Source organism: Mesoplodon densirostris, chromosome 14, assembly GCF_025265405.1.
Source record: "Mesoplodon densirostris isolate mMesDen1 chromosome 14, mMesDen1 primary haplotype, whole genome shotgun sequence".
Lineage (NCBI taxonomy): Eukaryota > Metazoa > Chordata > Mammalia > Artiodactyla > Ziphiidae > Mesoplodon > Mesoplodon densirostris.
The window spans coordinates 34,978,615-34,993,315 of NC_082674.1; the positions used below are offsets into that span (position 1 = coordinate 34,978,615).

General features: G+C 49.9%; 2 protein-coding genes across 2 annotated transcripts in view; one reads left to right on the plus strand and one right to left on the minus strand.

Annotated features, from left to right (window-relative positions):
- MTA3 (metastasis associated 1 family member 3) overlaps window positions 1-7,865 on the plus strand; it is a 158,472-nt gene extending 150,607 nt beyond the window's left edge. The window contains exon 17 of the mRNA XM_060117054.1: window positions 7,813-7,865. Coding sequence (XP_059973037.1) covers window positions 7,813-7,838 — 26 coding nt within the window. The 3' untranslated portion in view covers window positions 7,839-7,865. The remainder of the gene's footprint in view (window positions 1-7,812) is intronic.
- On the minus strand, window positions 1,050-1,754 carry LOC132502083 (hepatic leukemia factor-like). The gene has a single exon (XM_060117903.1). The coding sequence runs from the start codon at window positions 1,752-1,754 to the stop codon at window positions 1,050-1,052; it is 705 nt and encodes a 234-aa protein (XP_059973886.1).
- Window positions 7,866-14,701: the final 6,836 nt, after the last annotated feature.

The following is a 14,701-nucleotide window of genomic DNA, read 5'->3' on the forward strand; positions in this document are numbered from 1 at the left end:
CTACTGAAGCAGGACTCAGTGTGTCAGGAGAACCAAAGGAACAGGCTCAGAAGAGAGGTGAGTTTTCAGTGGGACAGAGTCAGGTCATCTGAGAGAGGAAGTTGATGAATTGTACAATAAACTTCTTTTTAATCTGCTCTCCTCTGGCTTATTTCCCCTGTGGTATGTGAGTATACTGCAGATCGTTATTTTTCTTATTCGTTTTCTGCATTGAGTAACATCATTTCTCAATGTCTTTATACCATGAAGAGGGTATCTAATGTGGATGCCTCTAAGTATAATATTATGATCTGGTGTGTGAAGACTGTCCTTTTGATGACTTGTTTCTGAAATCAGTGATTCAGCAGCTCTAACTGTTTGTTTCCCACCCTAGGAAATGGGTGGTGGTGAGGGCCATTGTACCAGTGAGAGAGCTCTGGGAATGCATCTGCTGTCTTCACAAATCTCAATAAAAATAGACTGCCAGGAGCGGCTGATGGTGCTCCTCGGCATGCTTCGGCCCAGGCTGCCTTCTGTCAAAATTTTTATGTCATTTCAAAAGACTAAACCATTTTTTATGGAAGAACATTGAGTGCCCCTGGACTCACCTCTGGTCTCCTGTCCCAAGGTATAATGTTATAACCTGATTAAACATATCAAAGTACCTTGGAGTTTTGTTTTTTTTAATAAATTTATTTATTGATTATTATTTTTTTTTATTTTTGGCTGCGTTGGGTCTTTGTTGCTGAGCGCAGGCTTCCTCTAGTTGTAGTGCGTGGGCTTCTCATTGCAGTGGCTTCTCTTGTTGCGGAGCACAGGCTCTAGGCACGCGGGCTTCAGTAGTTGTGGCACACAGGCTTAGTTGCTCCGCGGCATGTGGGAGCTTCCCAGACCAGGGCTTGAACCTGTGTCCCCTGCATTGGCTGACAGATTCTTAACCACTGCGCCAGCAGGGAAGTCCCTGCAGGTGGATTCTTAATCATTGCGCCACCAGGGAAGTCCCAAAACCTGGACACTTTATGATTCTGCATCACTGAAGGTAATCTGAAGTATTGGATGACAGCAGTGACTTAAATCTGCCGGATACTTTTTCCTCCAGTGCTCTTCAGATCACCTGGGATGAAGACTTTGCGAGCTTTCTTAATCACGGGCTGTGGCTTCAGTTCTTCCTCAGAGAACTTGGGTTTGCAAGGGTCAAACATTTCCTGCCCGGGGATGCTGGAGAGGGCAAGGTCAGCCGGGTCTGGCTTATAGTCCACCGGGACCTGGATGGTGTCAGGGTCAGTGGGGCTCGGAGTATTGCGGTTGGCTGGCAACAGCTGGTCTGGTCTGATGGGGCTCTGCATGCAGTTTGGGGATGGGATGCCAGAGTGAATGGGTGCAGAGGTCCGACTGCTGAGGTCCATGACGGAGGGGGCAGCTGAGGAAGCAGGCTGTGGCCCGGGAGGTTGAGGGCTGTGGTCATGCTGAGACGGGCTGGGGGGAATACCATTTTCCGACAAAAACTCCTCCAGGTCCATGTATTCCACCTGGAAAGTAGCTCCGTCATAGGGAAGGGTTTTGTCCCATAAGGTGGGTCCCAAGAATGCTGACTGGGGGACCGTCGGGCTCTTACTGTCATCATCCAGCTTCTTTTCCTTGTCCTTATCTTTACTAAATGCGTCTTCGTGATGAAGGGGGAGCTTCAGCGGGTTCTCCAGCAAGGACCCGAGCACACCGTAGGGAGGTGGGGTAAAGGTGGGATTCAGTGGGAGCGGTCGGGACGTTTTCTCCATCGCTATGCACTCAAATTTTTTTTTCTTAAGAAAAAACAACCCCAACCTCCCCCCAAAATGTTGCTGAGCTTCTTCCTCCGTCCTTTGCCAAAAGTTCTCGCTTTCAAGGCGGTGGAGACAAGGAGGGAAAAAAATTACCTATGTCTTTATAAATACATCTGCATAAAAATATAAATACATCTGCATAAAAATATAAAAACAAAAAACTTTTAGGTTCCCAGTACAGTCCCCAGGGAGCGCGCCAAGTGCCCGTGGGCGCCTCCACGACGTGCAGGATGCTCTCACTTGCCTCGAACCCCTCGTCTTGTAAAATGTTCAAAATTGCGAAAAGGAGGGGCCTCCCTGGTGGCGCAAGTGGTTGAGAGTCCGCCTGCCGATGCAGGGGATGCGGGTTCGTGCCCCGGTCTGGGAGGATCCCATATGCCGCGGAGCGGCTGGGCCCGTGAGCCATGGCCGCTGAGCCTGCGCGTCCGGAGCCTGCGCGTCCGGAGCCTGTGCTCCGCAACGGGGGAGGCCACAGCAGTGAGAGGCCCGCATACCGCAAAAAAAAAAAAAAAAAAAAAAAAAAAAAAAAAAAAAAAAAAAAAAATTGCGAAAAGGAAAGAAAAAAGACGCAGACGGCTGCAGAGGGCAGAAGGCACCGCACCAACCGCTGCATCGCGCCCTCCCCCTCCCCACCCCTCCTCCTCCCCGCACCCTCCCACCCCACCCCCTCCCAGCGTCGGGGGCCCCCGCGGCCCACCGCCCACAGTCTCTTTAGATCCCAGTGAAGAAGTGAGCAGAAGTCTCCCGAATCTGAAGAGCCCCAGGGGCAGTGAAAATGGAAGGATTTGTCACAGCCTAGTTGATCTGGAGACTCCCACTGGGTTTATTTTAAGCTTCCCAACCTTGCTCATTATTTTCTTTCAGTGTTTCCTGTTTTCCCTTCCAGATGACTGAGCACTCTTAAAGCTCAGAAAACATGAGTTATAATTTATGCGTTTTCCTCCCTCAACCAAATATTTATTTTTATCAGCGACTATTTACATATACATGAATATGAAAAGTAATTAATGTAAAACTGAAGAGCAAGCTTGAAGGCAGCTTCGTTATTAGATGGAGCTTCCTAAGAAGATATCTGAGAAGACCCTTTCCGTGATGGTCTGATTGCAGCGGCACCGAGCGCCTACAGGAACCCCTATGGGGCAGTCAGTGAGCAAGGCCAAGAGTGAGTCCTGGGGAGATAGGGCTGATTACATGTAAGGCATCTGGGACCAGACAGCAGAAAAAAGGAGCAAAATGTCGGGCCTCCTGCATTGCTCTTCTAATTTTCTTCTTGTTTCTCTCCAGTTTTCATTCCCTGCATCTTTTTTCTCTACTTTCTGGAGAGTACTACTTTACTCAACTTTATATTCCAACCAGATTTGTCTAATTTCTCCCTTTAAGTCTGCCAATTTTTACTTCATGTAATTTTGAAATTCTGTTATTGAGTATGTAGTTAGAATTTTTATGTCTTTTTGACCTTTTTATCACTATGAAATGATCCTTTTTATTTCTGTTAAATTCATCTATTTTGTCTGATATTAATATGAACACACCAGATTTCTTTTTCTCCTGTTTTTAGTCTTTTTTTTTTTTTAAAGGTTTAAAAATAGCCTTTTGGGGGCTTCCCTGGTGGCGCAGTGGTTGAGAGTCCGCCTGCCGATGCAGGGGATGCGGGTTCATGCCCCAATCTGGGAAGATCCCACGTGCCGTGGAGCGGCTGGACCCGTGAACCATGGCCGCTGAGCCTGCGCGTCTGGAGCCTGTGCTCCACAACGGGAGAGGCCACAACAGTGAGAGGCCCGCGTACCGCAAAAAAAATAATAATAAAAATAAATAAATAAATAAAATAAAAATAGCCTTTTATTTTTCACATACGCAGACACACACAGACGTACACACACGTACATGTATGTATGTATGCATTTTTTTTTATGGAGAGAAAAGTTTCCATTTTATTTTAGAACTGAGTCTGAAAATACATAATTACTAGAATTCCCCTTAAGCTGCTCCTCATATATAATTTGGAAAACAAGATTTTTTTTAAAAAGTTTTATTGGATTATAGTTGATTTACAATATTGTGTTAGTTTCAGGTGTACAGCAAAGTAAATCTGTTATACATACATATATATATACATATATCCACTCTTTTTAGATTCTTTTCCCATATAGGCCATTACAGAGTATTGAGTAGAGTTCCCTGTGCTATAAGGTCTTTATTAGTTATCTATTTTATATATAGTATTGTGTATATGTCAGTCCCAATCTGTTTTTAGTTTTATAAATGAATTTTTCTATTTTTATTAAACTCAAAATAGAATGATTCTTATCACATCTCCAAAGCCAGCACATGTTGTTCCAGCACAGATTTTAAAAACCCTATAAAGCTATTTTTAATAGTATACTGTTTGTGTTTTGTGGAGACTGTATCTTTCCTTACTTCTTTGAGGATATTAATCATAGTGTTTTTCGTTTCTTAAGTTTTCTTCTCCATGAATAATCTATGTCTTCCAATTTGTGTTCTTCTCTTTGTTTGTTTTGGTCTCTAATATTTGTGTTAGAGGTTTCTTCCTGATGACCTTTGGTTGTGTAATAATGTTTAAGAGTAGGAGACTAAAATAAGATGAAAGCTCTGTGCTTGAGCCTGTAGTGCACTTCACAGTATGGTGATCAGGCCGAGCTGTTTGTTGGGTGGCCCAAATGCCAGTATCTTCAGGTCTTTTTCTACAGACTGGTCAAGTTTCCCAGAGAAGATTCTTCCCATCTATCTGAGTCCATTCAGGCTGCTGTAACAAAATACTACAGTTGGGTGGCTTATAAACCACAGGAATTTGTCACAGTTCTAGAGGCAGGGAAGTCTAAGATCAGGGTGCCAGCATGGTTGGGTTCTGGCAAAGGCCCTATTCCAGGTTGCAGACTGCCATCTTGCTGTGTCATCACATGATGAAAGGAGCTAGGGAGCATGTGGGGTCTCTTTTATAAGAGCATTAATCCCATTCATGAGGGTTATACCCTCATGACCTAAGCACTTCCCAAAGGCTCTACCTTCTAATACCATCATATTGGGCATTAGGATTTCAACATAGGAATTTTGTGGAACACAGACAATCAGACCACAGCACAGTCTCTTTTCCAGAGAATAAAGTTTTGGCTACCTGCTTTCTGGGAACTCTAGGGGAAGAAGGCTGGCGGTCTCACCATTCAGTAGGCATATGTTCACTTGATCCCTCAGTTTGGGGATCGGTAGCTCTGCCCTCACCTGCGCTTGGTGCCTGGTGTCCCTTAGGCCTGAGACCCTCTGTTTGGTCCTCTTTAGAGAATAAACATCCGGACTTATGGGAGGTGGGCAGTTGCCTAGGGGTATGGACTCAGGAGAGCTTCTAGGAGTCCAGCAGCTTCTCAAACAGCCGTCAACTAACCCTTACTGCAGTCTACCTCCCCCACTTCCAGAGGTGTCTGGTGTCAGTTCCTTTGTATAAACTGGGTTCTCAGCTTTTCACACTGCCATCTTCAGCTTTGGATTTCTTGAGTGCATAGTCTGTTGTCACTTGTTTATCTGCTTTCTGGGCTCCAAAATCCTGATAATGGTTTCTCCTCTGGGTTTCAGAAGGGAGGGAAATTAACTCAGATGCCAGTAGCTGGAAACCTTAAAAAAGGTTGTTCCCATTGCATCAGTTGGTTAGAGTGCAGAATCTCCAAGTCCATGGACTTTATGTACTTCTGAATAGTCAAACCAAAAGGGAAAATTCTGTTAGAAAAAAAAAAAAACTTATGAATCAGGGTTAGTATAGACCAAAGGAGCATATGTAGACCGATACATTTGAGAATTTATTTATAAGCATAAAGGGAAATGATTTGGGCTACATCATCTAGGAAGGAGACCTGAGAAGGGGTATAGATCTTTTCCTGGGGCCCTCTGCCATGCTGGGGGCCTATGTATCTGGGACCCTGCACGTGGCTCTGGTTCCTTGCTTCAAGGAAACACAGTGGGGCTGAGGAAGCTTTGAGCAGGGAGACTTGAAGCGGTACAAGGGCAGGTGATAAGCACTGGGATTCTTCAGCCCAGAATGCAAAGAGGTGACATATTTCAACTTAAAACCATGGCCAGTGTGGAGAAGGCAGGTGTGATGCCAGATTCCGATGCCAGATCCTGGATGCCAGATCCCGAGCTGCTGGGAGGAGAGGGTTGCTTTTGAACCTGGAGCAGGTAAGTTTAGCACAGATAGAAGAAAGCATAATTTACCATGGCAGGTCAGAAACTTGGAAAACTATTTACAAGCGACTCTTCTGGCAGATGGCTTAATTCCATAGCGGGGTGGACAAAAAGAGAGAGGCTTCTGAGAGATACTGGAGATACTGACACACAAATAACCCTTAATTTATTTTATTTTATTTTTTTTTTGCGGTATGCGGGCCTCTCACTGTTGTGGCCTCCCCCGTTGCGGAGCACAGGCTCCGGACGCGCAGGCTCCGGACGCGCAGGCCCAGCGGCCATGGCTCACGGGCCCAGCCGCTCCGCGGCATATGGGATCCTCCCGGACTGGGGCACGAACCTGTATCCCCTGCATCGGCAGGCGGACTCTCAACCACTGCGCCACCAGGGAGGCCCTAACCCTTAATTTAGCCACTGAAGAGGACAGTACGCTCTTACTGGGATGGATGGAGAATGGGGTGGCTTGGAGTAGTAGGAAAACCTTTACCTGAATTAAGAAGATCTGCATTCACATCCTGACTCCTCAACTTACTCGCCCTGTGACCTTGAGCAAGTTCCTAACCTTTCCGGCTCTCACAAGGTTCTGGTGAAAGTTAAATAAGGCAGTTCCGTAACCTATCAATAAAGCAAGTTAGCCCAGTCCTGAACTGAATTGTCTGGGTTTTAATTTAACACATACGTGCTGAGCCCTATCAAATACCAGGCTGTGTGCATATATCTCCCCTATTCTAGAAAGGCTCATGAAGTGAAGGCGCAGCTCTGCTCTATCCTGCAGACCTTCCTCAGGATGGCGGGAGGCTGTGAAGGTGAGCGTCCCTGTGTCCTAACCCTGTGTCCTCTCCTGGTTGCAGAGCGTGTGATGAGAGAGAGTATCTGAGCCCTGCCTCGGCCCGAGCAGCTGATCCCATCTCAGCAGACACCCCCCACTTCCCTCCCAGCCACTTTCCTGATCACCGAGCAAAAGTTTTCACAACCTACTGTGTAACACCAGATGGTGACGTAGTTTGCCAGCACTTCTCCTTTTCATTTACTTGTTTCTCTTGAGGGTGTCTGGATGCCCAGCTCTGGGACAGGAGAGTTGAAGGTTTGGGGGCACGTGGAGGGGGTGGGAACGACAGACACTGTGACATTGTGGGTGTTTGAGTTCACTCCCCTTCTGCAGAAAAATGTGTCCCCAGCCTCTGCGTGCCCACATCATATGATTTTTTTTTTTTGCGATACGCGGGCCTCTCACTGCTGTGGCCTCTCCCGTTGCGGAGCACAGGCTCCGGATGCGCAGGCTCAGCGGCCATGGCTCACAGGCCCAGCCGCTCCGCGGCACGTGGGATCTTCCCGGACCGGGGCACGAACCCGTGTTTCCTGCATCAGCAGGCGGATTCTCAACCCCTGCGCCACCAGGGAAGCCCCCTCATCATATGATTAGTTGTGGTTACCTCAGATCAGGGTGTGCCTCCTGCAGGCCAGTTGTGTTCCCCATTTCTCAGCATCCAGTCAGAGAGGTTCCGTGATGTTGCTCTGATACGCGTGTCAGCACTTGCCTGGTGTGTTGCAGCGCGTTGCCGGTAACCACTACACCTGCCCATCCAAATCCCAGCTTTTAAGGTACTTCAGTGTCATTCACATATCTTCTTGGCCTCAATTAAACTTTCCTTACGTCCACCCCTAAACGACATTGCGAGCTTTCATTTGAATCAATGCCCGACCTCCTTTCCTTGAAGGTTGTGATGGTGGTGGTGGTGGGAGGCCTGATCCACCCTTCCTCTCACCTTGCCTCCGTCATCGGAACCTGTTTAACTTCGACCCTGTTTCTTTCCTTTTCCAGAATTCACATGCTGCGTGTCAGACTGAGCTATCCCTGTTTAATCCTATAACCCAAGACTTGCTACTCTGTTCTGCTGATGTTTACGGCCATGCCACGAGGCAGCCCCCTTCCCAGAGCAATTCAGTGGGAGACCTCCACGCGCCCCATGGAGACTCGATGGGGCAGGGGAAGAGACTGCAGGAGTGTACGTCCCCAAGGCTGTGTCTCCTCGTGTGAATCTGTCACCTTGCTTTCCTCTCAGAGACCTTGCTGCCCCCGGGGGGGACCTGCCTGGGGAATCGAGGGGCTCGGGGAGCCACTCCACGTCCCCGCTTCTCCGGCGCTCCGCACCCCGGGCACTGCGGCTCCTGGGGCAGTGGGGCTGCTGCGGGCTCAGAGCCGCTGCTGCCCTGCATGTGCCAGCTCAGCTCTGTCATCAGCTGTGTGGATGTGTACACGAGGGACATGGCATCTTTCTGAATGGATTTTTCTTAAGAAATGTGCCAGTGTTTATGCAGTTCATGATATTTCCCCACATCCTTGCTGTCACTGTCACTCAGCTTTGACCTCAATAGGCTTCATTCCCCATTTTTTTAATGGGGAAATTTTGTCCTTCACCCACCGCGTCCTGTATTTGACCCCCTCCCCCCCACCCCCGCCAAGGCACAGCGTTACCTACGGTTCTGACAAAACATAAGAAAGTCGTCTTTGGGAAGCCTGTGCACTCTTCATGTCCTCTGTATTTTGTCTTTGGAGAGCGGTTGGCCTTCTGCTCGGTTCCGTGCAGCTCCAGCAAGAGCAGGTGCTAACCTGAGCTGCGTGTGGGTATCGCGGTGACCAACCATCGTGTCCTGCCCTGTGCCTTCACAGCCAAAGCAGCTGACGAGCAGCTGCAGCCAGGTCGGCCCTTCTGTGAGTCTCAGTCACCCAGGTTGATTTTAAGCAGGTGGAGTCTGCATGGCCCAGAAGGGTGAAGTGAGAGAACTGTGTCTGCGGGTGAGTCTGTGTGTATGACCCCATGAGCCCCCCCGACCCTTCCAACTCAAACATATCTGTGAGCCCCTGTGCCTGGGCCCCGGGAGACCTGCCTGCGACCTGGTTTCTCCTGTCTGCGCTCGGCACTGGCCCTGCTGGCGTCACAGGCAGAGTGCCCTGCGGCTCCGCGTACACAGCCACGGGGACAGGAATAACTTAGTCCCCATTGGCTCCCTGAGCAGGTGTGAGTCTGGCCACTGCCCTGCCTCTGTTTGCAGGTTCAGGCTGCAGGGCACAGGGTCCCAGCAGTGTGAAAGACAGCTGGAGTTTGACCTCCCAGCCATGCCTGGAGTCTTCAGCTGGGAGACAGCCGGGTGGCTGGTAGTAGGCGCCCCGCACGGCCAGGTGGTTGCAGGACAGAGTGGCTCCAGTTGAGCTGAACACCCCACCGCCCCCCAAGCAGAGTGCGGCAGCCCTAAAAGGACAATGACCCTCTAGATGTCTAGATCCGCAGAGGGCGGGTTCAGCTCAGCAGAGAGGATGTGATGTGTGATGGCTGAGGGCGACTCTCGGAGCTTGAGCTGCCTTTTCCTTTTCCAGTCTTGCAGTCATCTTGGCTCCTCTTCCCGGGAGGGGTCGGTTCTCATCGTAGGCTTTGGCGGGGTGACCCTGGGGACATTCTCACCACTGCCAACTCCTGGAGCTGTTCCGGCTCTTGGCTTGATGGGTGGGCCTGTGTCAGAGGTGCTCAGTGAGCCAGGCAGGGTGGCAGGCATTGCCCTCGGGGTCCCACAGAGAAGCTCTTTCTGAAAAGACCCAGGGAGAGAAGGCAACCAGCTCTCGCATGCCCTGTCACGTGCCACGTTCTCCTCTAAAGAAAGAGACACGGCAAAGCTGTGTCCCTGTGCCCTGCCCTGGATATGTTGTGCACGTGGACATAGAAGGTGGAATGACTCCCCCACCCTTTCCCTTTCCTCTCCTGACCCACATGAAATGGTGACTCGTGGTTAAAGGAGCAATTAGCCGCCTGTGACTCTGCCGTCAGCTTGTTGCGGGGAGGCCCTCCTTCCCCAGGCCAGGAGATTTGGAGACCGGGGCCAGGCTGGGTCTGAAGGAAGAAGAGGGAGGCCTAGCCTGGTTCCAGTTCATGTTTAGCTGTGGGACAAGCGCAGCTCATTTTGAGCCACATGAAGTTCTTCCTTCACCGTGTAGTAAAAGCTCCTGGCTCTGCAGCCCCGTTCTCTTTCAGGGAGGATGCTAAAGATCTCACGCTCTAACTGCACCTCTGGAAAGTCCCCCAGCATTGAACCTCCAGGGAATGGACGAGGGACGCCAAGGAGCCTCTAGTATCTGCCTTTGCCACCTGAGCAGTTGGTGTGGAGAGGGTTTCCCAGCCACCCCCTTTCTTGGGGCCACAGTGTCACCATTGTAGGTGTCAGTGGCATGTCACCGCTGTGAGCAGTGAGCTTGTGGGGTGACATGCAGAACCCGTCTGCACAGCTCCCAGCAGACGTGCACAGTGGTGCTGTGCTGAGCCTGGTCTGTGCTCCCTTGGACAAGGATGCAGAAGCCCGCAAGCCATCTTCCCTCTCCCCCCGTCATCGCCCGCCCCCCTGCATCCCCAAGGTGGTGCAAGGGAGGGGGACACAGTGGTTTTTAGCTTGCCTCTCACAACTGTGCCTAGTCCCCAGCCTGGTTTCTATCGGCCTCCAGCCAGGAAAACAGAATCAGTCTGTGTATTTAAAACAGGGGTTTGGGGACTTCCCTGGTGGCGCAGTGGTTAAGAATCCGCCTGCCAGTGCAGGGGACACTGGTTGGAGCCCTGGTCCGGGAAGATCCCACGTGCCGCGGAGCAACCAAGGCCGTGTGCCACAACTACTGAAGTCTGCGCTCCTAGAGCCCACGCTCTGCAACAAGAGAAGCCACCGCAATGAGAAGCCCGCGCACCACAACGAAGAGTAGCCCCTGCTCACCGCAACGAGAGAAAGCCGGCGGGCAGCAGCAAAGACCCAACACAGCCAAAAATAAGTAAATTAACAAAAAAAACCCAGAGGTGTTTTAATCCAGGGAATCGTTTAATACAGAAACAAGAAGAGCTGAGATGCCAGACAGGGGAGTGAGGGGCAAGCCGGAGATGGGAAACCACAGCTGGTAGGACAGGGGAGAGGCCATGTTACAGGATCTCGGGGGTCACAGCCACTGGTGGGGGCCTGGGACCACAGAGGGCCAATGTAGTGGGAGCTGGAGCCATGAAGAGGCATGGTCCGTGGCAGAGAGGGAACAGAAACAGCCTGGCTTCTCACTTCCTCCTGCTCTCCAGATTTCTGCAGCTGCCTCTTGTTAGCTAAACCCAGCTGGAAGCCAGCTGACCTGGGAGCTGGGGACAGGCAACCTGTGGTCAGCCCCCCACCACTCAGAGCAGAGCAGGGGAGGGTGGGGGCACAGGTCAGAGGGCAAACAGGCCCAGGACGTGCATGGCCTTGGTCCTCTCTGTGTCATATCCAAGCCTGGTGTTTATGTCCCATGCTGTCCTAAGACCCTGGTGAGAGTAGATGTGTTTTGTAGATTCTCTTTCGCTCTGCCTAGGCAGGAAAGTGCTTTGGGGAGGCAGGGGGGACTTTATTCTTAACACTTGCCCCAGTTTTCCATTGGGGGGGTTTACCCATTTAGCAGCCCCACCTCACCATTCCCCTCAGGAAAGCTGCGTCCCAGTTTTCTGCCCACCCCTCCCCATTCCTCTTCCCCCAATCTCTGGTTTTCCCTGCCAGAGAACACCAGCCCAGACCATGCATCAGTGGTCATGAGTATTTACCCAGGATAATTCACTCAGAGCGTGATATTACAGTGTGGACCGTCTGTCTGTAAGTAGATGCCATCTACTAATCAATTTGTATCCTGTTTCCAATAAATTTCTGGAAATTCTATCTGGTTTTATGCTGCCCTTTGCTGGGACAGTGGCTCAGCTATAGGGCTGGGTGCAGGGGCAGGCCCCCAGCCCTCAGCATCAGTTGCTTCCTCCCCTGTGTAGCTCTGAGACCAGGCAGGTTAGTCTGATGTCCCCCCAGCCACACGGAGACGCTCAGAGGCCTTTCCCCAGGGTCTGCACTTTCTTCTGCTGTCTTATGAACCACATCCTGAGGACATGGAGGTTTCATGTGGCCAGGCTGCCCCAGCAGGTGGCTTTTGACCATGTCCCCAAGGCCTGGAGGTATGAGAAGCAACAGGCAGGCCTTGCCCCATCTATCACTCTTGCGCTGCTGTGCCTAGAGCCAGGTGGAGGACGTGTGCCAGGCCGCTCCTGTGGTGAGCTGAGGGAGCGTGCTGTGCTCCCACCTGGGGCTTTGACAGTAAGGCTCCCATGCCAGTGAGGTGGACGCAGGAGCTGCATGTTACACAGATGAAGCCCAGCACCCTCTTCTGCATCTCGCCCTCCTCCGCTCTGAAAGTCAGAAACGAACATGTCTGAGTTGACTTAAAAGGTATCAGGAGGCTGATCCAAATGCCCAGCATTCTTCACTGTTTCCCAGGCCCTGAAACTGGCTTGGTAGAAGTTATTCTCTGTTGAGTATTTTGTTGTTTCAAACCTTTTTGACTGCAGTGTAGACTGTGCCTCAGTTGCTGTGCTAGGGCCATCATAGGCTCCCTTGGGACCCCTCCAGCCTTTGTGAGGTATGCCTGTTGGCAACCCTTGTTTGCTGGGATTTGTGAGAGGTGTTTTTACACCAAGTTTCTTTCAAGAGCTTCACTAGGGAAGCAAGACATACACACACAAGTTTACTGGACAATAGAAAAGATTGTAGGTAAGGCAAGGGTGTGCTCGTACTTGTAGTAGTCCCAGGAGAGATGGCTCAGCAAGGCTGGACTAGTGGTCAGGGAAGATTTTGTGGACGCAGAGGGACCCTCAAGGCAGAACACAGCAGCTCCCTCCATGAAATCCCTGACGTTGTGGTTCTTGGTGTCTTTTTATTAAGACTTTTGGGACTTCCCTGGTGGTCCAGTAGTAAAGAATCCACCTTACAATGCAGGGGACGCAGATTCAATCCCTGGTCAGGGAACTAAGATCCCACATGCCACGGGGCAACTAAGCCCGCGCGCCAGAACTGCGGAGCTCGCGTGCCGCAAACTACAGAGCCCACGTGCCCTGGAGCCTGCACGCCACAACTAGAGAGAAGCCCGTGCACTGCGATGAAGAGCCCACGCACTACAATGAAAGATCCTGCATGCGTCAACGAATATCCCGTGTGCTGCAACGAAGACCCGACTCAGGCAAAAATAAAAAAATAAATAATATATAAATCTTAAAAAAAAAAAAAAAAAAGACTTTTTATCCTGACCCAAATACCTCCCTCTTTCTGGAAGCTCACCTATAGAGTGTCACATGCACTACCTCTCAAGGTGTACCAGCCTTAAGATCCATCATCAGGACTGGATTTTTATGGTCAAACTTTTTTTTTTTTTTAATATATTTTCTTTATTTTTTTGGCTGCTTGGGTCTTCGTTGCCCTGCGGCATGTGGGATCTTAGTTCCCTGACCAGGGATCGAACCCATGTCCCCTGCACTGGAAGGCAGATTCTTTACCACTGGACCACCAGGGAAGTCCTTGGTCCAATTTCTTAAGCGGTTTCTTCCTGATAAGTTTTATCTTCCATTTGTTCTGATCTTGCTCCTGGACTACAGGGAGTTGCTGGAGGAAACCATCCAACCTGCAGGCACTGTTGCTACCGTAGAGCTGTGAGCATCCACCTCACCAGGCCTCTTGGGCTGCTTGCTGAGCAGCCCACTTATATGTTCTTCAGGAGCTTGTTTTCTTATTTCCAGAACGAGCTGTTCCAATCCTTTGTTACTCCTGAAGCTCTCACCTCCTGAGAGCCAAGCCTTCCAAGGATCCCTTCACCTTTCTTCCCCTTGTGCCCCTCGGCCTCTAGAGGACCCTCCTGGTACCCACATGTTGGATCCACTCCTCTCCCCACCCTCCTTAGGAGCTTGCAGTAGAGTGTCCTGACTCAGGCCAGACTGCCACTTACTACTGGATGACCTTGGGCAAGATACTCAACCTCTCTGTGCCTCAGTTTTTTCATTTGTAAGATGGGAATCATAGTATCTACCTTCCAGGACTAAATAAGTTAGTGTGTGTAAAGTGCTTAGCATGGGGCCTGGGACAGAGTGTTTATGATTGCTCTGTCATCATTCTCTCCCCTCTCTCCTCATCTCCACCCTCTCTCCCTTCTCCTCAGACTGTTACATTCTCCATCCAGTCAACATCACAGAACAGTCAAACCACCACCACATCTGTCTTCTACTCAGCTGCATCTGAAGCTAGGCTTATCTCCCTTTACTAGCAAATCTGTTGAAAGAGGGAAGAGTTGTCTCCATTCCTTCAAATCTCATTAATTCCTCGACCCATTACAGTGGGCTATATGGCTTCCCTTCTGCCCCCACCCCAACCTGTCACTGAGATTGCCATCACAAGGTCACCAGAGACTTCCTTAATGCCAAATCCAGCACTTTTGGTCATCCTCTTTGAGCTTTCTTGAGCGCTTGATGCGGTGGTCCCCATGTTACTTTTCTTTGTACTCTTCATTACATTGACCCCTTTATTCTCTACCCAGAGCAATGCTAAGTAACATTCAGATATTGCAGCCATTTTCCCGGATTTTTTACAGGGATAAATTTCAGATATAGTAGTAGTCACCTGCATACCCCCTTTCCGTGTCCCTCCATTTCAGAAGTAAGCACTTTCCTTAATTTGGTGTTTCTCATCCCAATGCATGATTTTATACAATTAATACAAATGTATGAATCCACAACCAATACAGAACATGTTTTGCATATAATTAAATTTTATACAAACGACAGTCTATTCTTGAAAAGCTGGGGGGGGTTTTTTGTTTTTGTCTTTTTTTATAAATTTATTTATTTATTTTTGGCTTCGTT

Bases quoted from the DNA above. Each gene is read 5' to 3' on its own strand.
- LOC132502083 (XM_060117903.1), bottom strand. From the start codon at position 1,754: ATGGAGAAAACGTCCCGACCGCTCCCACTGAATCCCACCTTTACCCCA.